Here is a 24,696-nt window from a genome sequence, read left to right as displayed (position 1 = left end):
TGCACTGAAGGGGAGCCTGGCTCTACAGCACGCAGCTCCTGCTCATGTGGGAAGGAGCTCAGAGCTGTCAGGCAGCATTACGTGGCAGCTAGATTGCCTGCTCTATTGGTTTAATTTATGTTTTATCCAGGAATAATCTACTTGGGTAACGGCTCTGTGCTGCACCTGAGTGCTGGGGCTGCCTGAGGTTCAGGGGGGAAATAGGATTGCTCGTCTTCAGTCGGTAATGTGTGGATGTCAAATGGGATGTGATCGTGTACCGCTGAGGAGGAAAATTGTCTGTCAGGTTTGTGTTGTGTTTAAGCACCCCCCTTGGTATCAAAGCAGCCCTGTAGATTATTGTGAGTCTTATGCTCAGTCGAACTGTTTCTACAGCTTTTTGGTTATGAAAATAGTTTTTGATCTGAATTAAAATATTTCTCTGAAATCTTTGCAGAACAGGCCTTATTGGAGAAATAACCCTAATACACAAAACTCAGGTGCTAAAAAGAAATACTGCGTTCTTGCTACTCAAAATGAACAAAATGTAAACAATTAATGCAAGATGGGAAGCTAGATTTTAAAAGTAAATTTCTTTTGAATCAGAAAATTTTTTAAATGACAAATTATGAATCATCTTTAATTGCTGAACAACCCGTGTCATAAAATAAACGGGTTTATGCAGTGGAGTATCAGGGTCAGCATTCCAGTACGCTATGAAAACTCTGCTGTCCTCACAGACTTGTTTCTGTGGTACGCAACGAAATGCCCAACGGCTGAATCATTTGAGTAAGATTTTTACAAAAAAGTTTTATCCTTCTCAGTTTTAAGTCCACTTACAGCAAGCAAATGTTTAAACAGAGGCGAGCTGAATGAATGTGCTCTTTGATAGAAGATAACAAAGCCCATAACTGAGAAGCTTTACTGCTCTTTGGGCAAGCACGGTTGATTTAACTTTGTCCATGTTTATGAATCCCCAAAGTAACTGCACTTATTACACTTGAGTCATGCTAAACAAATAGAACTTTGCACCTCGGGAGGCTTGGATGCCTTTTCTTTATGTGATTGCAAGTATGTCTCTCTTAACCTTTTAATTGGCAGGAAGAAAACTCACTGCACGGCCTGAGCCGCAGTCATCTCTGAATCTGTAAACAGCGATGACCTGGACTTGATCTTTTAGACAAGGGACTCGCTTTCCTTGGTAGCTGCATTGTACAGACAAGCCAATACTCTCGGGTCAGCGAGGGGCTTTTGTACGTCCAAGCACAATAAAGCTAGAAAGTGTGTTTCCTGCTGTTCAGCTAATTAATGCAGGGTACCACTCTGTAGGAGTCAGCAGTGGCTTTGCCGCCTGTCACTGCTGTTGTACCGCCCGCAGAAGGCTGTGGAGTAAGGCGTGTGTAAGGGAGTGAATTCTGTCTTGCCCCACTTTTTGTAGGACAGAAAAACTTAGGAAGTCAGTTTTTAATTCATTCGGTCAGAAGGGAAAAGATGTGGTACTGGAATGGTCAAATCATACGTCTGAGTTGTAAATAAAAGCAGCAAATATAAATTGATAATACCCTGCATGTGATGTGAGGCTGCCAGACCAGAATTATTGGTGTGTGTCCTTAAATTGTCCTTCCTCCTGACACTGGAGAGGGCATATGAAAGGAAAAGATTGACAGCTTTTTCCTATTATCCTTTTCCCTTAAATCAGGTTTATGGTGTACTGTGGAATAAAGAATTTGATTTGAGACTTTAAAAGCATGTGTGACTCTGCAACATCTTGCATTTTCTGATGGTAATCTGTTGTAAGGCAGAGTTCCTTTTAAGTAATTAATATAGCAAAATATACAAAACCGTTGTTCTGATAACCTTGTATCCTGGTCAGGTTCAGGACCTGAAAGAAAACTTAAGGTGTCATAGCAAACAGCACGTACTGCATACTTGAACAGTAAGGGAATTAAGTCATCTTAATTCTTGCTAGGACCTAGCTGGGTATGTGCTGCCTATGACTGCCTGCTTTCTCAGCAAGTTTTTAAGTGGATTATTAACCAAGTGTAAGACCGTTTGCAGCATCTTAAGTTTGACAGACGTGTGATTGTGCAGGGGGGAGGGTAGGGGAAAAGGGTGGTTGCTTTCAGAGAAAAGCTTCTCATAGGCAAATGTCTTCCAAACAATACCTTGTAATCTTGTTCCAGATTTAAAATAAGTAAAACAAATGCTATAAGGGTTTTCATGCACAGACAATAACTCTTCTCTTTTTTCCCCCCTCAGAATTGCTTAATAAAACACGATGAGAACGGATACTCGGCAATTGTGGGAGACTTCGGTTTAGCAGAGAAAATTCCAGATCACAGGTACGTGAACTAATCAAAATGTAGTGAGAGTTGTGGTGTGGTTGCAGGTCAGAAGCTCTATTAAGCTGAGTCCCCAGTGCCGTTACTGCATTCTGATATAGAACTTGCGACAAGCATACTCAGTCTTTGATCTAGAACTGCAGGCTGGATGACCAGTATTCTAGTTATTGTCCGTTCTGTTTTAGTGGTGTTGTTTGTTTTTAAAAACTGCTCCAGTGAGTAAAGGATTTACTCAAGTTTTTCAGTAGATCTTCCAAGCAGGTATTTGGGAGTTTTGTTATTTAAAACAAAAAACAAAACAAACAAAAAATCTGGATTGGGATGATTTTTATAATAAATGTCCTCTACTGATCCCAAACAACTCTAGCTCCTTTCCATTTTTCTAAAGAACGTTCAGTGGCATTCCATTATTTTTCTCTTTAACCTCTGCGTTAGTTAAGATCCAGGTCGATAAAGAAGAGAGATTAAAATTACTGTTTAATAGTAGCTCAGCATTTTTCTCTCCATGGGATAAAACTATGAATTTCACTCATTTGAGGAGTGCACAGGTGAGGTGACTGTCACAAACTATTGTCATGATTTGAAATAGTCCTCTTGTCATCCCTCTGTTAGGGAGGTCAAGGACAAGGATTTAATTGTCCTCTCATCTGTATATTGTCTTTCAGAGAATTCTGACTGTTAAATGTGCAGTCAAATTTTCTCCAGTGTGTGCTTCACTGTAAAATAAAAAAAAACCTTCCGGCTCTTCTGACTGCAAAGAAAACAAAAGTTGATCCCAGCTATGCACTGTTTTTAAACTGCATGTACCCTAAAACAGTAGCTTGGGAGGTCTGAAGGCTTGTGTTAATGTTGGTGAAATATTGATCTGAAAGCTTAACAAAGCGAACGCTTTAATTCCAAACTACTGATAAGCGTAGTCAATGTGTGTCTTGTATGCTCCTGTGGAATCTCTACCTTTCAAGGTTCTTCTGAAAGCTTCAACTGTATCAATAGGAAGCCATCACAGAATCAGGAAGACGTCGGTGTGGTTTTAATACCCAATTTTGAGATGTCCTGAAAACTGAGAGTATAGTAATAGCTAAATCAAGTATCTTGATACTAATTATATAAGATAATGAAAGTGTTACTGTAGCCACCATTTCAGTTCTGTCTAGCCTTATCTAGCCTTACCATCATTTTCAAATGCAGTTATATTGTTTCCAGTTTTCTGTCTAGGAACCCATGGTTTTAGAGGCCTTCAGAGGCCTTTTTGTGGGTGTTCATTCGAGGACAGCTGGGGGACAAGCTTGATGCCTTTTTTAAGACCATAGTCTTCAGCCATATTGGAAGCATTGTAGAGATGTCAAATCAGCTCTATTCTAAAATCAGTTCTATTCTACTTACTTTTAACTTTTCCCTACTAAAAGATGTATCTGGTGAATCTTGGCTTTTTTTTGTTTGACAAAATGTGCAAGCAGGCTGTGCTGAATACTTAGGGAGCTGCCTATAGGTATGCATGTAGGGGTAATTGCATGTCCTGCTGAATGAATAGAGAATTTGACATCTAGCCAGAAACTGATCTCCACAAGCCTTTTTAAACATAGATGAAGGAATCCACTCTGCCAAGAGTTTGGAAAACAAAGCTATTGAAATATGTGACCTGAAGATAAAACAATTGAGGGGGGAAAAAAGGAACGGCGGGGCGCTCAGGCACTTATGAACTGGAAATACAATATGTTGAGTAATTGACCTAGGCTTTCTTTCTCTTTCACCTTCTCTTGCTATTGAATGTTCCACTAACTACAGTAGGAAATTAGAGTAAAATGCAGTATATTATGGATCCCACTTGTATAGACTTCCCTACGGTGAAAGTTTCTACAGATGCTTGCAGTTACAGAAAGTTTATAGCAATGTGTGAATCAGACCAATTCATTAATGATTATTCTTTTCTCTCCTGCTGCTGCTCACCCTCCAATATCTATGTCTACATATAGTGAAAAGTTACCAGTGGTGGGGTCACCCTTCTGGATGGCACCAGAAGTTCTCAGAGATGAACCATACAATGAAAAGGTTGGTACATGTAAATAGACTTTAGTTGTCACTTGTTTCTTTTCAGTATCTGTATACAAGACTTAAGATTTCCATAATACTATTGTTATTTTTTCATTTGTCACATTCCTATACTAGGTAGGTCATTCAGACTGAGGGAGAGTGTGAGTTGAACAGCTAATAATTTTAATCCATGGAATAGTTTCTTAAGCAGAAATAGAAGTGCCTTTAGCATAATTCACTGTTATGCTGTTTCCATTCTGAAAAACCCCATGTGCAGGAATGTGATAATGACTTGTCTACCTAACACAGCTTGATTTAACCAGATCTTGCTAGAAATGTCTGGTGATACTTGGTGGTGGTTACTTTCCTGACAATAGGTTAGTGACCTCTTCTTAAAAATAAGAGGTCTGTAAATTTGTACAATTACTTTAATTAAAAATAATAATAATAATAAAAAATCAACAGTACTCAAAGGTGATGTGCCTGGATAAAAAATGTTCTCCAAAGGCATTTCTTACATTTTTTTTCTATTGGTGGTACTGGAAAATGTTTCTTTTAGTGGAGCATCAGATCACACTAGGCTCTAGAAATAGTATTTTTTCTATCAAGTTGTTCTTTACACAGGGTTTCCTCTGTCACGTGCAAAGATGTTCTCTAAAACACAGTGTAGTTCAGCCCTGCAAGAGCAACTTTTCATGATAAAGCCCACATCCTGTACCTTTTTTTAGCTAGTAGTCAATATCTGTTTAATTGTTGGTACTTTAAATGTAGAGGAAAGCAGTAGCAACCTCAGTAATAAATGCGATCATTACTATTTCAAAGCTTTGAGAGTTCCAGTTGACCTAAATTAATAATAAAGTACCCAGATATGGTGCCACATTCTTCACTAACCCTAGGGCACGGGAGACTAAAGAGGAAGCAGGTCTCTATCAGTGTGAAAGGTTAACATATAAGCCTGCCTTATACCTGAGGGCTGAGGGATGCCAGTTTCTGCTCTGTAGACTTTTATTGAATGCTTTCCCAAATTTTATTACTTGGTAAGTTCAGGTGGGTGGAAATCTGAGGAACTGTGCAGCTCCAGGGATGCTCAGATAAGTGATTACTAAGCAGCATGGAAATTTCAATGGAAAAGGAGGCGGGTGTACAATGTTATTAGGTATCTCAAGCTTTGGGAGATTCTTTTCTCCAGGGGTGCTGAACTGTGAGAAAAGGGGGGAAAAAAATTTACATTTTTTCTGAAGAACAGCATTAACATTCTGGATAAGCTGTGTGCACGTGTATTCTAAACCCCTCTTTCTAACCACAGTGATATATAGGCATGTCATATTTTGGCTATGTTTTTAATTACTCCCATCTGTAAGACATCAAATGCAACTTTACTATTCTTTATGCAAGGAAAGATTTTTTTTATGTTGCTGATTTAATAGTGGCTTTTTTTTTTTTTTTGAAAGAGTTTTAAAATCATCATTGCTTTTTGTGCTGCAGTAGGGTTTTACTGTGAGCATATGTTTTTTCACATGGAAAATATTAGTTACAGTGCAGTTGCTTCGTGGTTGCAAAGCTGTGGTGTTGGTTTAGTTGTTCTCGATAACCAGTTGGGGGTAAGGAGAAACTCAGTAGCAGATAAGAGTAGTGTATTCATAGCTGAACCATGTAGCTATTTATTTTTTCCTCCTAGGCGGATGTGTTCTCCTATGGTATAATTCTGTGTGAGATTATAGCAAGAATACAGGCAGATCCAGACTATCTCCCTCGCACAGAGGTAAGTGGTTACGTTCGTAATGTTGGTGGGAGGTGGTAAATATGCCATGATAATGGCTGGCCTTTAGGTCTTCTGGCACTGCTGCCAAAGATAGGATGAATAGTTGTTACACTAAAAAGAGCCTGTAAAAGGCCTTTGTATTCTATGCTGTTGTTGCAAGAAGCTCCATCGAAGACGTTTTGACACAGACTTTGTGCAGCAGCAGTCATCAGGGGAAGTCCTTTCAGAAGCTCCAGACCTGTCCTTAACCCTCAGAACATTGAGGGTGTTGCAGGACTTTCCTTTTGTAGTGTGATAGCTCACACGGATTTCTTGCCAGGTTCAGAACTGAGCACTTCTGACATGCTGCATCCTCTAAGTAGCCCTGCCTCGTGAAAGGGGCAGGAGCTAAAATAAGCTCACCCTTATTTTTACCTACACTGTATTAAGCATTGTTGATCTGAGCTAAAATTGACTAATCAGAGGAAATGCTTCTTCTTTCTTCAGTCGCCTTTTGGCTGAGTCCCATCTGCAAGGCAGCTCTTGGCCCTCCATAGGGGTCTTCCAAATTGCCTATCCACCTCCAGTTCTGAAAATGCTTGTCTTGAGCCGCTATATGTAAGAAAGAGATCCTTTTGTTTTTCTGTCCTTCAGATCTTCTTATAGAAGTGCATTTAAGGAACTGGATAATTTGTGACACCGGCCTAGTGGTACCATGCATTGAAAAATTAACTACTTTAATTGGTGAATTCTCATCATAGTGAAACCTCTGGTTTTACAGCAGGCTGTTAATTTACACTATGAAAATCACTGTGGTGAAACTTGATAGTGTAGGATATTGCTTCCAGATCCTCGCGGGCAACACTTCAAGTGCAATGAATTGCAGTTGAATCCAGGAAGAAGGATGGGCTTTGAAGTCAGCTCATTCTCTTACAGGTATCTTGTATCAAATAAATCCCAATGGGAATGCTAGTTTGGAGTGTGCATGAAGTTTTCTCAAAACCCACTGTATGTGGCTGCTCAGGGATCGTGTTCATGGTTATTCCATGTAGGGACACCCTGAAAAAGCAGATATTTTGGGCCAGACCTCACTTACAACTCTGCTCTCTATGCTGTGTTCTTGTTTGTACAGAATTTTGGATTGGATTATGATGCCTTCCAGCACATGGTGGGAGACTGTCCCCCTGACTTCCTCCAGCTGGCCTTCAACTGCTGTAATGTGAGTATCTTACCTGAAGGGGACAGGCCAAAACTGGAGTTAAATCCCTCTGGCTTTTGAAGATAAAGCTTAAAGTGTGTACAGAAGAGACTTAAGCAGTGCACATTCTGAGAACTCAGAAAGTCCCTTGCATTTTTTTGTATCCCTTTCTTTCCCCTTGCAAAAGAGTCTGACTTCTACTTTTGCTGTTCCGTGTTCTGTCATGCCAAACAAACAGGTCTGGCACACTGAACAGCTTCTTGCAGGCTGCTCAGGCTGATCATAACCAGTTGTATGTTATTGACACTGGCTGGCCCTCGGGCTGACAAAATCCAGCTGTTATTGTGTACAGACCTACTGAGCTGTGAAGAAAGAATTCTGAGTTGTTCTCATAAACAGAGGGGACAAAATGGGGACAGGCAAATAAAGAGCAGGCACTAAACTACTCTAAAGTTTCTATATGCTGCCTTTTGAAAAGAGGCATAACCCTGTAAATCCCAAGATTGTATTAAAAAAAAAAAACAAACACAACCAAACAAAAACAACAAAACAAAAACAGAACTAACTTGAACCCAAGAACCCAAGTGACTTAATATCAGTATGGCTATAGAGTGTGCAGTACGGAGTAAATTTCTGCTTGTTATTTGAGTAAAAGAATGATAATGCTGGATACCTTCGTGGCTCATCAGCATGAAAACTTAAGGAAGTAGATCCCTTTTGTGAATTATCTTATAATAGAGGTTACTGATTCCTTTGGTAAACTGCTTAATCTGAAGTAAGAGAACCTGAGCTTCCAGAAACTCAGATGAAGCTAGAAATGTCACTTGTCTCACCTGAAGCTGAGACACCTTCTAGATTGCTTATTGCACAAAGCTCTGCTCAGGACACCACAACCAAGCCATGCTGTAGCTAGCAATAGCACCATGTCCTAGTGAGCGTTTGTAAGAAAACTCTCAGACCAGGCTTTTTATTCCTGTCTGTTACTGATTTTCAGGCTTTGTTTTCGTGTCAGCGCTGCTGCTGAAAGAAGCAGTCTCATCTCTCCATTCTTTTAATAGTTGTCTTTGCCCCAAGCTCTCTCTTTGCAGTGTATTAGTACAAGTGCACGTACTCGAAGGGAGAATGGCATTCAGGTGAGAATATGGGTGAGGGGGTGACATCTGCTCTTGACACAAGGTGGCATAAATTAATGCTAGACGTGTTTGTGGAACTTACTCTGGACAAGCTATTTTGCTCCTCTGATTTCACCTTAGTACAGTGGTGCTTACTTCACTAGGACAGTGGTATGCTTGACTCATGTTTCTGAATTGTTTTGACTATGTGAGCGCTGTAGGGTTTGGGTGGAAGTAGCGTTTGACTGTGGAAACCTCAGCTCCCAGCTGTAGTCCCCAGAAATTATACAGCATCCAACACATGGTGCTTGATTCAAAGCAATTTTTCAGCGCAAATTCAGAGTAGAACTGTACTCGTGAAGAAAGGGGAAGTGACTGGTCTTATATTGTCATGTAAGAATTTGTTGTGTTCAGAGAAAAAGGATTTTCTCCTACTGATTATCATCACATGCTGTCTCCTGCATAATAAATGTCCGTTCCCTGAACTGAAACTGGAAATGACTGTCTTGTGATCGAGCCATTAGTATGCTGATTTCACTGCGAAGCATATTGCCATTCCCTTACCGCTTGCCTAGTGGAATGAAAAGGTAGCAAATAGATAAGGCTGTCTTATATCTTCCGAAGCATGCTGTACTCCAGTAATAAGTGATCTGTGTGATAATTTTTATATAGCTTTTTATTATTTAATGGCTCGACAATCACTGTAAGCCGTATAGCTCAGCTGATTAGCTGAACTAATTTGCAAAGCCCTGGAGTTTTCTAAAGCCAGGAAACATGTTTAGGGCAGCATAAGAAAATCAGTAAAAACAGATGTGTGTGAGTAGTGGATTAAAAATTCTTTAGTTTGCTGTTACAAAGCGTTTTTAAAAATGAGTACATGCAAGGAAGTCTGAAACGTACAGCTCCCCCAGCAAATTATAAGCCCTCTTGCAGGAATGCTTATAAATGTAATCACGTATGATCATGCAGAAGGCTTATGAGCATGAGCTAAGCGGTGGAGAACTGCAGCTTTGAGGAAGAACCTTCTATTCCATTTGAGCCGGAACTGAGTGATCAGGATGGAAGAGGCAAATGTTGCTCTGAGTCACTTTTTCATTGCTGCTGTTGTCCTGGATCTTCCCTAGCACAAACTAAAATAGCCAGAGACCCGTTCTTACTTTCTGCAGCATGCAACAGCCCCCTAATTTTTCCACGTTGATTAAGTTTGCCAGAGTACAGAGGATATGCTTTGGTGTTTTACCGTGCCCTACCCTTTCAGTGAAATAGGGAAAGCAGAAAGATGCCAGGAAATCGCAGTTCTTGAATTCAAAGCAGGTGTGATTTTGTTTTATTATGTAGGAATTTGTAGCCCTTTACCCTGTGTTGCTAGAAGGTGTTCTAGCATTGCCAGTCGTACCAGTTCTCTTCGCAAAGATCCATCTCAGGACCTGCAGGACAGTATCAGGGAGGTCTGTGGGGTTTGTTATTTACAAAGCACCGCTGTTTCCTTTGCACGGTGGTGATACCTGTCAAGGCCTGTCTGCTCTGAAAAAGCCTTTAGGGAGCTGGAGACAGTGAGGTCAAGCGGAATCTCTTTAATAGTATAATGAGGTTAACTTTTGACTGCATAATTAGACAGTGCTACCTACGGTAGTTAAACCTGTAACATATATATAGGGTGAGTGTTCAGAATGATTAAATGCCATCTAAATTACTACTTAAATTAAGCTGCTTGCTTTCTTTTACAGTTGTCATGTTTGGCTTTGTTTAGAGATGCATTTATATTAGGGTGAATAAATAAATGCATACTGATAAATACATACTGATGGCTGAGGCAGAGGAAAGAATATTTTACTTGGGCTAAAGCAGTCTTTTCTGTTGTATTACTTTTGTCATGTAATTTGTCAATCTTGCTTCCTCACAAGACAGACTGGTACACTGAGTAGTATGGAAAATTTACAGATGCAAAGATAAAAGATTTGAAAGTTTAAAATCAGCAATGCCATTCGGTGGGCTTTAATTAAAGCCACAAGAGATGATGGAAGAATTACAGACTTTTAAAGAATAACATAACCAAGTTGCTCTATTTTAATTCTTATTGCTTCACGCAGACTTTGAAATTACATTGTTCTATAATCTCTGGCTGATAACTGGGGTACAGAAAGACATCTTTGAACTGTGGAAAATGTTTAAAACAAACAAAATCCTCTCTCAAGTCCTGAGTCAAATAGCTTGCCACCTTTTCTTTATAAGATATGTCCTCATCATAGAATCTTTCCAACTTGAAAATTAAATGAGCAGTATAATAGTGTTCTGTTCTAGTTCATGTCTACTTTTCCCCTGCTTTAGATTTTTTTTTCCAATGGCAACACACTTCTTAAAACAGTATTGAATTGCTTCAGTTCCTTCAAGTTATCCTTCTGTCTGTCAACACTGAGTAGGATAATATGGACAAACCCACATGAAATGATCTGATTTCTGTGCATTCACAGATGGATCCGAAGTTACGTCCTTCATTTGCTGATATTGTCAAAACACTGGAGGAGACTTTGAACCGGCTGAGAAATGAGGACTGTGAGAGAGACAGAAAGTTTTTGAATCTTGACAACAATGAAAGAAAACCCAAAGGTAAACGTCTGTATTTGCACAAAAATTGCTGCAGGCTAATAGTGAGAGAGTACAGTGTTTTGTATTTTGAATACTGAGATTTCAGATAAATGTGGTACTATATACAGTTTATGAATTATTTTGCCTAAAGCCTGAAAATGATTTTGGAACAATGGTGCACTGTTCAGTGTCATTTGGGAAAGAACAGCTTTTCCTTAAAGTGCCTCAAAAGGTTGTGCCCACAAGCTCTTGAAGTGAAATTCGGAGTTCATTTGGGAATGTAAGTAGCTAAAAGTACATGAAAATTCATCAACTTTTGCTTTGCCCCTGCTACTTCTTAGTGCATATGCATAATTTCTTTGGTATATATTATGTGTAACACTTAGAAGCTACTTAGATTCCCTCAGGAGGAAGAGCAGAGAAGATGCACTGTATTCTAAAGTACCTTAGAAGTATTGTGAACTGGGGAAAAGATAAATCCCTTATCTGCTTGGGAACGCTGGCCTCGAAGGGCTTTTTCTAAAGCTGTCTAGTGCCCCCTGGTGTGAGGAGCAAACTGCAGTCAGTTCTTTGTGGGGGCGTGTTCTGACTGAGATTTCTTCTCTATTAGTAGATTTCTGGTGTTGGAAACTTAGAATACAGTAAAATATATTACACAGACAATATAGATGCATATATGAAACTGTATATTTTTAAAAATCAATTATTTCAAACCTCATGGAGCATGCACATGTGATAGTTCTCCCCTACCTGGAAAGCATCAGAGAAGCGTGAGTGAAAAAACAATGTTCTTTTTGGTTTTCCTGGCATTATCCCTTTGGAGCAAGGCTCAGATTTGCATCTTCCTGGAGAAGTGTTACGTGCAGTTCTTTGACTTGCATAGTCTTTCCTCAGTGGAGCACCTATAGACTAAACTGTGGCAGTATTTAAAGGGAAAAGCAGAAGTCCATGTGCTCATTCTGGAAATTGTAATCAAAAGGAAATATCATGTCATTACATCCACTCAGTTGTTATTACTCTACCACAGCTTTTCAGAGGCACCTTGAGAGCCAGTGGCAGCTGCATGTCCCAAACACTGAAGAAGTTAATGTCTTTTCCAAAACAACTATAAATTTCCCATCCTGTTGTAGTGATAAACTTTTTGATTTGGTTCGTGTGTGTGCATACTTATTTGCATGCATGCAAATACATATGTAGAAGTTTTTTAACTCCTACTCATTACAGTTAAATTCACATGTATCCCTAATTTCTGTACTGGATAACTTACTGAGTCAAGGCTGGAATGATTTTAACTCTTGGTATCAGGAGGGCATTTGTTTTGGTCTTAGACTTTTCCCATCAGGGTGAAAATGTCACAATTTCTTTGGTGACTATGTTTTGTATTTGCTTTCTTTCATGGTCAGTATCATCAACAGATCTTGGGCGATCTCGTCTGGAAACCACAATGATAAGTATAGAAACATGCAAATTGTTCTTCTCCAAGACCACTCTATGAACTTTCTGCTGTGTCAGTATACAGGCAGTGAAGAGGTTTGAAGGAGCCCTAAAAAACAGAGTTTGCATAGAAGACTGAAAGGACTCTTTCATTCCTTTCAGATTTTTGTACAGTTTCCTTCCCTTTTTTTATCCTGAAGACAATGTTGGCATGCTAAATTAGCATCCCCCATAATGTGTGTGGCAAATTTGATTATAAAATAATACAGAAGCAGTCCAGTTTCACTGTCTAGACAAGTAAGATGGCATTAACTGAATTTGAGTTTGCTCAGTTCTTCAAGGTGACATTTAATCGGTCTGTGGTATGAATGAAGGGCAGAGAACGTTTTAAATGTAGCTTTGACTGGCTTTACATTTAAAAGGTCCTGTGGACAGGGCTGCCAAATCTCCAAGTTTGAAACCAGTGGTACACTGGGGAGAAGACTGGTGTCATTGTGTATGTGCAGGAACTTGTAAGTAACTAGCAAATGTGCTTGTGGAAGATGCTTTGGAACACCAGAAGTGCACCTTTTTCTTCTACAGTTATTGTGAAGGCTCTGTGAGGGAGCAGACGTGCGGGCATATTGCTCCTTTTAAGCTAAAGGTATTTCTCTCCTTCCACTCAGGGTCAATTGAAAAAGGACCAGGAGTAAAACGTTTGAGTTCCCTGGACGATAAGATCCCACCCAAGTCACCCCGTCCGCGTCGGAATATCTGGTTATCACGCAGTCAGTCGGATATCTTCTCCCGCAAGCCTTCCAGGAAGATAAATGTACAGGACCCCTACTATACACCAAGCAAAGGTTTAGGCCGGAAAGTTAATCCCTTCAGTGCACGGGAGGACCTCAAGGGTGGAAAGATAAAATTCTTTGACATGCCGAGCAAGTCTGTGATCTCTCTTGTGTTTGACTTGCATTCTCCAGAGGCAGGAGGTGGCCTGAAAGCCAGCCAGTCCCAGTTCCGGCAGGCATATAGCACAGACTGGCAGGAATTTTCCCTCCCTCCGGGGAGGAAATGCAGATCACTTCCAGTCTCCCCTGAACTGCCACACAAAGAGTATGGCCTGTTTGGTGGACTGTCTTCAACCGTCAGCAGATGTGACCCAACCCAGCTAAGTGCAGAGGTTCGGCAAAAACTCCTGAGTAGCAGTAAATACGGTGTGTCAGAGATTCCTCCCTTTCAAGCCAAGCCTCACAGGTCAGAATTTCTTCCTGTACCAGGACAAGAGGAAGATATGGACTGTTCAGATGGGCCATTGTCTCAGGAGGAAAATGGGTTTTACCCTGTTGAGAACACGTGTGAAGATCCAGCATGTAATCAACCATTAGCGCTGGCCCAGCCTGAACCACTACCTTACAAAAGGCTCCCAGCTGAGAATTCAGTGAACTCTGAGGGACATTCCTCACAGGTGTTTGCCGGTTGTCTCCCTTCTGAAGAGATGGAGGTGGAAGATGACCTACTGAAAAATACACTGCTGGAGTCTACAAAGTCTCTGTTCAGTGTTAGTCCTTCCACGGCGCCGAGGAGAGAGGCACGGCCGTTCAGGGAGCACGATGGGGACAGCACTGCCCCATTGTCTCAGACCTCCAACAACTCAGCAAGTGGCAGCACGCAGTCGACTTGTGGCATATGAAGAGAGGGCTCAAACGGAACGCATCCTTGAGTTGTTCCCAGTCACTTAAACTCTGTTTCTCTATGGTGCTGGGTTTCATACTCAAGAGACCCAGTAGATGGTAAGAATGGGCTGTCAAACAGCCGCGGACAGCATCTGGAGAGACTGATTATTTTAACTTTATTTCAAGCTATGCTTCCTTCCTGATTTACTTTAGGAGGGGGAACTACTCCAGCCAGAATGTCCATGCGGGCCCCGAAGTCCCTTCCAAGCGGCAGTAGCGAGAAGCAGGCTCCACGTAAAGAGTTTGACCTGGATTCCAGCATGGAGCATTTCAAGGCCTTAAGTTCCACATTGGGTAGAGAGAGCAAACTGTAGGTTTTCCCTTTTCCTCAGTCTGACCAGCTGCTCTAAACTACTGCAGGTTTTGCATTAGCATTCTGCAAGCAGTACACGCGAATCAGAGCCTCTGTCCTGGAAATGGGCACAGAGATCTTTTAGAACTGTGCTGAGCAGAGCTGTGCTGCAGCATTAAACAAGCTCTTCTTTCAGAAACAAAAGCCCTCACGCTGGTTGCAGTCTGCAGGCTGAGTCACATGATAAGTACTTTCCAATTAACAAGAACAACCTGTTCCCTGGTGTTTCTTGTTTCCCTTGGGATTTATTAATGATGCATTAGTGCAGGGAAGCAGGACGCTGAGCACCGCTTTCTTGCACAGCTCTTTGTGTGTCTTGACCCAGATGTGGAGGAAGATTTGCCCAGGGCACAAGAGAGGGGAGCCATATTCCAGGTGCTGACATTTCTGGGCTTCTTGAGAAACTGCCAGTGAAAGTGCCAGTTGTACTGAGCTCTGGGGCTCCTATCTCTGAAGAGCTGAATGGACACCATGATCTCTTTCTGCAGAATAGATAAATACAGCATCTAGATTAACAGCTGACTATCATCACTAAGATAGAAGGGACACATTCACTTCCCTTTCTGATAGGACATCCTATTTCATTGGTGCCAGTGCAGTAATTAGGGTTTCTTATTTAAAACCAGACAGCTTGGTGGAGGACAGGAATCCCCTGCTCAAGGGAAGCTGCCAGCAGTGTTGCAGCCACCAGTGCTTTTGCAGAAGGCTTACAGAAGGGCTTTGAGTTGTCAAAAAAAAAAATTAGCTTGTCCCCAATTATTTTTTTTCTTCTACAGAAAGAATCTGTTATCTTCATTCATTTCTCCTGTCACTAAACAGGATTATCTACTTATTTCTTTTTCTTCTTCCATCCACCAGCAGGTAGCTGTAGGAGCAGCATGTGCTTCAAAGCTGCTTGCTGGAACCAGTATCAGAGATCCCCACTCTGGGATGAGATGCATGGGAAAGCTTGTTCTGTGGTGATGTGTTCCACATCCTGCCCTTCTGCTATCATTGCCTACAACGATGTGGGGTTTTTGTTGCCTTTTTTTTTTTTTTTAACCTATATTATCATTCCTAACTGAGGTTTCATTGCCTGATCACTGAGCAGGTGATACAGTAGGCTCTGAGGGGTTGGAAGTCCAGAGTTTCATCCAGGTAGTCTGTTACACTCTTTCTGCTCTCAGGTAAGGATGGAAAATGTAAGCTGGTACTCCCTGATGGAAGCAAGACTTTTCCTACTCTTTTCCCATCTCAAGGAATGGATGAAGAAGAAAGCCTAAGCTCTTTCTTGGCTGAGATACTGAGCTTTTTGGAGGTGTAGGTAACTATTCTGTGAGGTATGACTTTCTCTTGTGAAGTCTCTCAATTTAAGTGGCAGTTATCCCTTTGTAATGGCTGCAAAGAATTAAATGAGAAAGTGTCCTCCAGTTACTTAGCACAGTCTCTGCTGCATTAGGCAGCCGTCAGCAGTTTGAAAAATGCCCATCCTTACCAAGATCACCTCTTGTGGCTCACACCTCTGCCTCTTGAAGGTGCTGATGTGTAGGGTAGCTTGTCTCGTGTATCCTGTCTGCAGAGTATGGAGCAGCTTGAAGGGCTGGCACCGTGTGCGTGTAATTTCCTTTGAGGACAGGGAACTGGTCAGCACAACTCAGCTGACAGCTGGCTGCCTGCCTTGTGCCTGCTTTTTTTTCCCTCTTTTTCTTTTATACAACTGTAATCTTTCAGGAGGGAAACCACCAGCACCAGCTTCTGTTGTCACAAGATGCATGTAGGTGTGTGACTTCAGACAAACGAGCAATAATAAGGAATGGTTTACTTCTGGATCCCCAGGCTACAAGGAAGCTGTCCCGCAGCCTGTAACCGTGTGCAGCCGCAGCAGAGCACAGGTGCGTGCCTCTGGCTTGCATTACCCTGGTCGTCAGAGCTGACACCTCACTGGGTAGCCTGTTGCCCTCTGACAGACTGCAAAACCTCTAAAACAGCCGTCACAGTGACCTCACCTGTCTCTTACAGCACTGTCTCTTAAAACGTTTCCCTGCCCTGAATGGCTCTTTTACAAAGCAACACGGCTAAATTTTTATTTCCCTAAGCGTCTACTCTGAGTGCAGCCAGCTGACACAGGGCACATCTATCAACTTTTCTAGCTCTTTGTACCGAGGGGGAGCTGTCAGAGAAATACCAAGGGATACCAAAGGCTCAGGCCTTTCCTGCATTCTTGGTCTGCATGGGAAAAGAGGCACGTGCATGAAACTGGAGTAAAAGGCCGTCTTAAAATAGCTAAATGCCTGCTCAAACATGGCGTTTCCAAGGGTCTGGATGCAGTTGGCACTCACTAAGTCTCATCCCTTTGGTTGTGCAAAGCTGAATCCAGGTTGCACCTAGCGAGTACTCCTAGGTTTTCTGCCCATCTGAAGGTGCTTTTCTACCGGGGGCCATTTTCTGACAGCTACTGATGAACAGAAATACCAACGTGTGGTCAGCAAACTCCTTGTTTTATAGTGATGTGACAAAGTTTTATCGTGATTGGATTTTATCATGGTTTTTGACTTTCTTAGAGGAGCCATTCTTGCTCTTTTAAAAGACTTTCTACACGTTGCTAGGTTCCCTGAAGAGATCAAAGACGTTTTTAATTCACTTTAAATCTTTCTATGTTGAATTCATTTACATGTCTGTTATAAGCTATTTTTGGTGTGGTTGCAGGTTGATAAAATGCAACTAAGAGGATGCATGTGAATCGCTGCCCCTCAGAAGCAGTGCAGACAAGGGGCTTTAGTAGACTTCTACTTGCTGGAAAGGCATCAATGTGTTGTGTAACAGAACATTGGTATTTTTTGCCAGTACGACTAAAGACACTTGAATAATTCCTGTTTGCACTTAATGCTATTGTTTATATTGCATGTCACTACATTTCTATGCAAAACAAATAACCTTTTTTTTGGGAGGAGGGGCAGCCAGATATTTGATTAAGTATAAAGATCTTTGCAAGATGATCTATTTTCATATTTATGAAGGAGTTTTACGTCTTAATATTTTGCAGACTGTAAATAGCTCAACTTGTAATTAAAGGCTTAGGAAGAAGTTTGTAGCTTGTGTATAATAGTAAGTTAACACTGCCAGAAAAAAAATCTTTGCAAAACAACTTTTCTAATATTGTGGATATTTATGAATATGTAAAGAAAGCACGTCTTGTTTTTATGTTGATTGACCTTCTGACTTTTTTTTTGAACTATAGAAATGGTGTATGTTTTATTGGAACTGCAATAAGAAGTAACCAAAGATGAATCCAGTTAAATATTTTCATAATTTTTTCTTGGTCAGGTTTTGTAAACTTTCCCATCTTGCTTTCAAAATAAAAATAAAATCAAGGGTGGAGTCTTGTGATTAAGAGGACACTTCTAGGTTAAACAAACAAACAAAGTTGATTCAAATGCTTACTTAAGCTAGAGATGATATTAATGGTTGTCTTGAGATGGTATCATTACTTGGTGCTGAGTTATAAACAAGGAGAACTGTCATCCTTATTGTGTTATTTCTCTCCCGCATCTTCCTGAAGTGTTAACACTACTCAATCCATGAGACTCAAAGCCTTTTTTCTACTCTGCCTTACAGTGCTCAGAAGAGTAGGCAGCAACTCGTGACCTACAAGACAAGATGCTTCTGATAGCACTCAGCCTGCAGGGAGCTTGCTATTGTGACTGCAGTGTCCTAGCCCTACAGCCTAGCTTCAGTAAGCACGGGAAGTATGCACCAGGGTTTAAGAGGACCACATCAGGCTTTAAGTCCCACTGTATCTTCCCCTCTTTAGGAAGTGTAAAAGATCTGCCATTGCTTAGAATCAGCTAGCCCAGCACAGCTTTCTACTTTTTTTCCTGTAGAAGCAAAGGTTTCATCTATGTTGTAGCCAAAATTAAAAGTACAACTATTAGGTGGAACAGCTCTCCCACTTTTTAAACAACAACAACAGAAATAAACACTTTTTTCCTTCTCAACTTCCTTAGAAGGACAGGGAATAATTTTGAGTGTCATACTGAATTGCCCTACCAGCAGTGACCGAAGGCAGTATTGCTTGCCTAAAGATTCATGAAAATACATGCTTTGCCTGAGGAACTAGCCTGCTTTCTTCTGGTGTGTGACAGAAGCATCACATCTTCCTCCCCTGACTGTTTAATAACATTTTCTATCAAACTAATTGCATGTGACAACTGGGCCCTCTCACACCTTTTTGTAAGGTAGATTTTGACCTTTAGCACCTGATCCTTTTGGAAAGGTCTGTCTTCCTCTAAACTAGGTTAATTGGCAGGGAGCAGTAAAGATAAAGGCAAGATCTGGGAGGATGTTTAAGTGGGGTGCTCTGGCCTCTGTCTCCTCTTATATTAAAGGGATTGCTCTTCTTCTGCAAGTGAAACCTGTGCTGAAGTAGTTATCATAAGGTCTTTCCAGAAAGACGACCCTAGGCTTTTTTTTTTTCTTTTTAAACCCGCTTTAAGTGCAGATCACTACTGCCACTTGCAGCCCTGGGTGCAGCTGAAGCGCGCTTCTCATCCCTCCAACCTTACCTGTGCCTTTACCACCCATTGTGCTGCTAAGGAATACCAGGGAGAACTCCAACTGGGAGCAATTTAATTAGTCAAGACGTTTAAAACAAAACCACTGATAAGAAATTTGCTCCCTTTCTAGTCAACTTTTGATAGAATAAAGAACTTCAACACTTGAGGGGGGGAAAAAAGCCCAGTTCAGCCAGGAGTCCCCTAGCTCTGTGTGCTGTCCCAGGCTAACTTCATCTTCCGGCTGTGAGCTTTGGAAGATTTAGAAAAGGAGCTCTTCACTATTTGAAGTGGCACCGATTTCCCACTCAGGTACAGTTTATTATGACAGTCCGGACACCACGGCTCTGCGCTACCATCTGTGCTTTTTCTTTTCTTGAGCATCCAGACGTAAGCCATGATGTAGCCAGTCATGAAGGCATCAAAACCAGCTCGGTGGATGCCCCCCTGCGAAGGGAGCTCCTGGGATTCCTTTTGCTTTCCTGCAGCACATGCTGCTTCAGTCTTGGGGCTGTCTGGGGGACTGGCTGAGGCTGCTCCTGAAGGGATCTCTGACCTCCCTTCCACTTGGTCACTGTCAGAGGCGTTTCCCTTGGCAGAAGGGCTCATGTCAGCAGGTTCTTCAGTGCTCCCCAGATCCTCTTCCCATCTAGCATGTGTGCTGGTGTCTGAGCTGGCCTCTGGTGCCATGGCAGTGGCGTTTTCCTCCTCCAGTGGCCAGTCATCATCATTGGGTGTCATCTCCGCCGCCTCTGTAGCAGCTTCATAGCAGCTCTGCTTTCGCGGCGGTCCCTCCTCCCCGTTCTGAACTATCTCCATTTCTTTCCCTAAGCTTTCCTGTTCAAGCACCTTTGCAGGTTCTTCCGTGTTCTTCCGCCGCTTCCATTTGTGTTTGCGTTTCTTCCGCTTCTCCGAAAGCTTGTCGTCCTCGTCAATTATGAGGTCGATGTTATGCGACTGGGGACACTTCACCCCATTTGGACACCAGCCGTAGGCCTAAGGAGAAAGAGAGAAGTCTGTAGCCACTGGCCTCCTGGTTACAGCAGCCTATCACCATAACACGGAGCAGAGGTAATTTTCCACTCTACTCGAGGGCTCGTGAGGCTGTGCCTGGAGCACCGTGTCCAGTTACAGCCCCACGGCACAGGAAAGGAATTGACAGACTGCACTGAGCGCAGCAGGGAGCTGTCACGATGGAGCACACGATGTACGAGAGGCCAAGGAAGGCCTTGGGTTTGCTCACCTGGAAAAGATGAGGCTAAAGGGACAGGACGTACCTGATTGCTGGCAGCAGCTACCTAAAGCAGAGGTTATGGACAAGATGGGGCTGAGGAAGTAGTAGTGGGAAATTCTGATGATCAAGCACTGGAACAGGGGCCTGGAGGGTTTTGTAATCTGTCCCTAAACATGCTGAAAATTCACCAAACTCTCTTGCAACTCTGAGAGGCTGTGAGCAACTCTGAGTTGGTGATTCAATAAGAAAATTCCAGAGGTTTTCCCAACTGATGCTGTTCTGTGACAGTAATGTCAGCTGGAAGAGCTCCTTTTTCCCCTGAAGCATCTGAAACCAGCTGTGACAGGCTTTTTGCTAACTGCTGTCACGGCGTTTGGACTGGAGGTGCTGTGGGTCACACCGTGCTACGGTCCCAGAAGCTGCGGACAGGTAATACTTTCTGTATCTAACTGGGATATGGGAGAGGGAAGAGGAGGCATTTCTCGCTCAGAAGATGAACCAAACTCAGAACTTACAGCCCTTCCAAGACAGCAGCGGGTACTGTAACTCACACCATCCGTTTATTTAGGGCTGTATTATCTCTTTGAACCTTGGCTTCTAATGTGACCTGTGAAATTCACTGCCTCACAACAGAGCATGCTGTTGCCTTTTCAGTTCCAAAGCCACGCGAAGCCTGAAAATCTTCCCTGAATTGTGAAGCAAACCAGTGGAAGCTCCCAGGTGCCCTCCTACCACCTGCTCTGGCCACGTGTGGCTTTTTCCACACAGCCAGGTAGGAAGCAGGGATTCATGTTACCTACCGAAAATTTCTCGCAGACAGGCACGTTATTTGCCCCTCCCACACTGCGGCTTGCTTCTTCCAGAGAGCAGTGGCGATAGTCAATGTAGTGGGACATGTTCTCAGGGTAGTTGCAGAACTCAACGGTGAGGTGCTGGCTGCTGGAGTCCCTCAGCTTGCAGTTCTCTCGCTTGCTGGAACACACAAGAGCACGCAGATAACTCAAAGATACCCCAGAGCAGAGCTGGTGCAAACACGTTGCTCTGCACCAACTTTCAGCTCCTCTCGTTTCTTGCTCTTGAGCTCTAGCTCTGGTCTGACAGCCTGCTGCAAAGAAAGTCAGTCCAGGGAACAGAAATTTAGTAAGTCGTCCCTTCTGCGCTGATTTTAATGCTGTGTCCCTTTATGCCTAAATGCAGGCAGGGACAACGGTGTCCTTGGTGAAGCGATGGGAGAAGGGGACGCCTCTCTTGGTTTTAACTATTAAGGGCAGTAAGATGTGTTAGTCCTGGTGATGTTAATGGACAAAGAGGAAATGCCCAAGGAGTTGTAGTGTACCTAGCAACCACCACCCAGACACATCAAACCTGGGCAATGTCAACAACAGAGAAATGCTTTCCATCTCATGAAAAAACAACTATTTTGTCCCAACGGCTGGCTAAAAGGCCCAAAAGCTTTGGAGGTAACTAGATCTGCAGGTTAAAACATTTTTAAAGAGACCCATTTTAAAAGTGTTTTCATCCTGTCAGAAAAAAAAAAAAAAAAAAAGTATTTTTATGTTTGAGAAGAACCATCTCGAACATTTTCAGACCTGTCAAAACAGCATTTCCTGATACAAAACAGCCACTAAAACGCCATTTCTGCTCTGCACGTGGTGTGACTTTGGTGTAGCAGATTCAAGGGGCTGTACCACTGCCAGGGCCTTGTTAAATTGTGCGGCGAGTGCAGAACCGGGGCCCAGTCTGACAGACAGAACAGACGCTGCTGCTTCTAGCTTGTTCACCTGGAAGATATCCTCAGAGCTGAGGGCAGGAAGCAAGACAAGAGCCTTGGAACAAGAGCAAACCTGTGCTTGGAAGGAAGTGATGGGAGTTGTAGCTGGCTGCAAGCGAGAGTCTCACACGAAGGACTTGTGGCAGAGCTAGTCAGCATCAGGAGATAGTGAGGGGGGTCCTCCCTAAGTAACCCGAGTTACAGAAGGCTCTGCAGGCACAGCCCTGCTCCCTCGCTGAGTTAATAGGGAATCTGCTCTGTTCTGCCTGTGTCCCTGCTGGCATCCCTGTGGCAATGCTGGACCAGGGCCACGCAGTGAATCAACTTGTTTTCAGTCAAATAAGATTAAATGAGGTCAGCGTGGTTTAAACTACTGCCAGCAGAAGACTGAAATCCTCTTTCCACTGCTGCCCACTAAACAGTGAATTACAAGATGCACCCGTACGCACTCAGCACCCATCCTAGAAATGGGAAGCACACAAGGGCAGTCTTAAGTCAGTGGGAAAACAAATACTTAAATCCTTTGCCTGGAAAAATAAACCGAGCGCTGACCCCCCCTTTCACCCCAAAGCTTTAAATACTGGTGTGCCACTCACCACTTCTTGAAAGCATACTCCAAGTAGGATGCCACAAAGCGAGTCTCAAACTCCGAAGCATATTTGGTGTCGTATATTCCTGCTGGAAACATTTCCGAGAGGTCAGCGGTGAAAGTGCCGAGGTTGTCTGGGAGGTGAGCGTAGAAGCACTGGTACAGGAAGACCAGGTCAATCAGCCCGTTATGGAGAACGAGAGGCTTTTTCGCTCGTATGAGTTCCAGGAAGAAAGTCCGAACGCTCTGGCTCTGGTTCTCATTGCCCTGAAAGGAGAGGGATTAGTCGACAAGCCTTAGCACACTGACGTGCTTTCACACCAGAAATCCTCAGGGCCTGTCATAGCAGCGTAGTGCCTACAGCCGTGACCTGCTCTGACTAAAGAAATGCCCAAATAATTGAAAGAGCAGCTGCAACAAGTGAGACTGGATATAAAATCGGAGAGAGGTAACAAGGATACGCTACACTCAAGTTCATTTTTGGGCCTATCTTCACATAACAGACGTGGGAACGAGGCTCCTGGGGAACCAAAACCTCCCCAGAAACCTGGAGCAGGGCACGCTGAGGCGTATGAAAGGGAGTCAGCTGCAGAGCAAGAAAGGATGAGGGCGAGGGTGCGCCCCCGGCAGCAGCTCCGTACCTTGTCGTTGCCCTTGTGGTAGGGGATGCCCTGCGAGTACTGCTTGTTGAAGTCGAAGCCGTGCTGCACCAGGAACTGCACCGACTGCGGCTCCACGACGTACTCCTCCGTGCAGAGCAGCGTCAGGTTGTACACCTGGCACAGGTACGTGTGCTCGGGCTGCGGAAGGCGGGGGGGGGGGGGGAGCACAAGGCAGCGGTCAGAGCCCCGCACGCACCCACGGGAGCCGGGGGCGGCTCGGCGGGGCCGCGCACAGCACCGGGCCCCGGCCCCGCTCCCGGTGCCCAGCGGCAGCCCCGTTACCTTGTCGGGGAGCTGCCTGAAGCAGGCGATGCCCAGGGAGAGCACGGAGCGCGTCCGGGCGGCGCTGCACACGGCTCGGTACCGCTCCTCGATGCACCTGCGGGCGGCGGGCGGCTGCTGCCGGGACCCGGGGCCCCGAAACCCCGCCGGGGGACACCGGGACGGGCCGGGGGGCGCATAGGGGGGCGGGGAGGGAACCGGGCCCGGGCCAACCCCCGGAACCCCCCAGTACCTCCCCGGAGCCCCCCCGGAACCTTCCCGGTACCCCCCGGAGATCCCCCGAAGCTCTCCCAATACTCTCCCGGAGCCCCCCCCGGTGCCCTCCCGCTATCCCCCAAGCCCCCCCGGTACCCTCCCGGTGCTCCCCCGGTGCCCTCCCAGAACCCTGCGGAGCCTCCCCGGTGCCCTCCGGTACCCCCTAGAGCCTCCCCGGTACCCCCCCGGTATCCCCCGAGCCCCCCCCAGGACCCCCCCCGGTGCCCTCCATAGCCTCCCCGGTGCCCCCCAGAGCCCCTCAGTACCCTCCCGGTGCCCCTCGGTAACCCCCGGAGCCCCCCCCCGGTGCCCCCCCGGCCCCACTCACGGGCTCAGCAGCGCCTTCCTGGCGCCCAGGCCGCTCAGCTCCTGCGGGGACACAGCCGTCAGGGGGCCCGGCCGCCCACCGGAGCCCTACCGGAGCCCTCCCGCCGCCTCCCCTCACCGTGTCCACGGCGACGAAGGTGGCGGAGCGCAGCGCCAGCACCATGCAGGGCCACAGCTCCGCGAAGTTGTCGCTCTGCACGTCCACCACCGGCACCCGCCGCGACATGGCCGCCCCCAGCATGGCCGCCGCCATCACGGCCGCACCGGGGCCTGGCCCGTTGAGGCTGTCCCGGCGCTGCCCGCTCCCGCCGCTCGCCTCGCTCTGCGCCGCGCCCCGTGCTGGGAGCCCTTTAATATATTCTCTTTCCTTCTAACGCCTTCTTTTTTTTTTCTCCGCTTTCCAAAGCCGAATTTTGCCTTAAATTTGGTTTTTGAACTGACAGGCGTTTAGCTCGGGCAGCCCCGCAGGGCCTTGTGGTGCGGCCTCTAGGACCCGTGGGAGAAGGGGCGGGGATAACCTCCCCCCTCCTCCCGCTCCCCGCTCTGATTGGCTCCGC

General features: G+C 44.5%; 2 protein-coding genes across 5 annotated transcripts in view; one reads left to right on the top strand and one right to left on the bottom strand.

Annotated features, from left to right (window-relative positions):
- Window positions 1-17,838, top strand: part of TESK2 (testis associated actin remodelling kinase 2) — a 77,546-nt gene extending 59,708 nt beyond the window's left edge. For 2 of the 3 annotated variants that reach the window (XM_035537352.2, XM_050712187.1), the window contains 6 exons: window positions 2,239-2,321; window positions 4,295-4,370; window positions 6,031-6,114; window positions 7,226-7,312; window positions 10,875-11,010; window positions 13,089-17,838. In XM_035537352.2, coding sequence (XP_035393245.1) covers window positions 2,239-2,321; window positions 4,295-4,370; window positions 6,031-6,114; window positions 7,226-7,312; window positions 10,875-11,010; window positions 13,089-14,095 — 1,473 coding nt within the window. In that variant the 3' untranslated portion in view covers window positions 14,096-17,838. The remainder of the gene's footprint in view (window positions 1-2,238; window positions 2,322-4,294; window positions 4,371-6,030; window positions 6,115-7,225; window positions 7,313-10,874; window positions 11,011-13,088) is intronic. The other variant, XR_007708593.1, reaches the window with a different exon arrangement.
- A 1,240-nt stretch (window positions 17,839-19,078) lies between these two features.
- On the bottom strand, window positions 19,079-24,613 carry TOE1 (target of EGR1, exonuclease). Of its 2 annotated transcripts, XM_035537354.1 has the most exons (7): window positions 24,258-24,613; window positions 24,141-24,181; window positions 23,558-23,654; window positions 23,255-23,413; window positions 22,621-22,880; window positions 21,054-21,225; window positions 19,079-20,015 (listed from the first exon to the last, which is right to left on the bottom strand). In XM_035537354.1, exons 1-7 carry the CDS (start codon window positions 24,390-24,392, stop codon window positions 19,224-19,226), a joined length of 1,656 nt encoding a protein of 551 aa, XP_035393247.1. In that variant the 5' UTR covers window positions 24,393-24,613; the 3' UTR covers window positions 19,079-19,223. The 2 variants fall into 2 exon arrangements, with proteins under 2 accessions (XP_035393247.1, XP_035393246.1); XM_035537353.1 differs by having other exon boundaries at window positions 23,255-23,654; window positions 24,258-24,405.
- Between the last annotated feature and the right edge of the window lie 83 nt (window positions 24,614-24,696).

The sequence above is a fragment of the Cygnus atratus genome, chromosome 8 (genome assembly GCF_013377495.2).
Source record: "Cygnus atratus isolate AKBS03 ecotype Queensland, Australia chromosome 8, CAtr_DNAZoo_HiC_assembly, whole genome shotgun sequence".
Taxonomy (NCBI): Eukaryota; Metazoa; Chordata; class Aves; order Anseriformes; family Anatidae; genus Cygnus; species Cygnus atratus.
The sequence above is the reverse complement of the archived record's forward strand: the minus strand, read 5'-3'. Positions and strand labels throughout refer to the sequence as shown.

Coding starts and splice junctions, on each gene's coding strand:
- TOE1 (XM_035537353.1), bottom strand. CDS start 24,392: ATGGCGGCGGCCATGCTGGGGGCGGCCATGTCGCGGCGGGTGCCGGTG. Junction 24,182..24,257: donor CCTTCGTCGCCGTGGACACG/GTGAGGGGAGGC, acceptor GTGTCCCCGCAG/GAGCTGAGCGGCCTGGGCGC. Junction 20,016..21,053: donor CTGTCTGCGAGAAATTTTCG/GTAGGTAACATG, acceptor CTTTCTCCTTAG/GCCTACGGCTGGTGTCCAAA.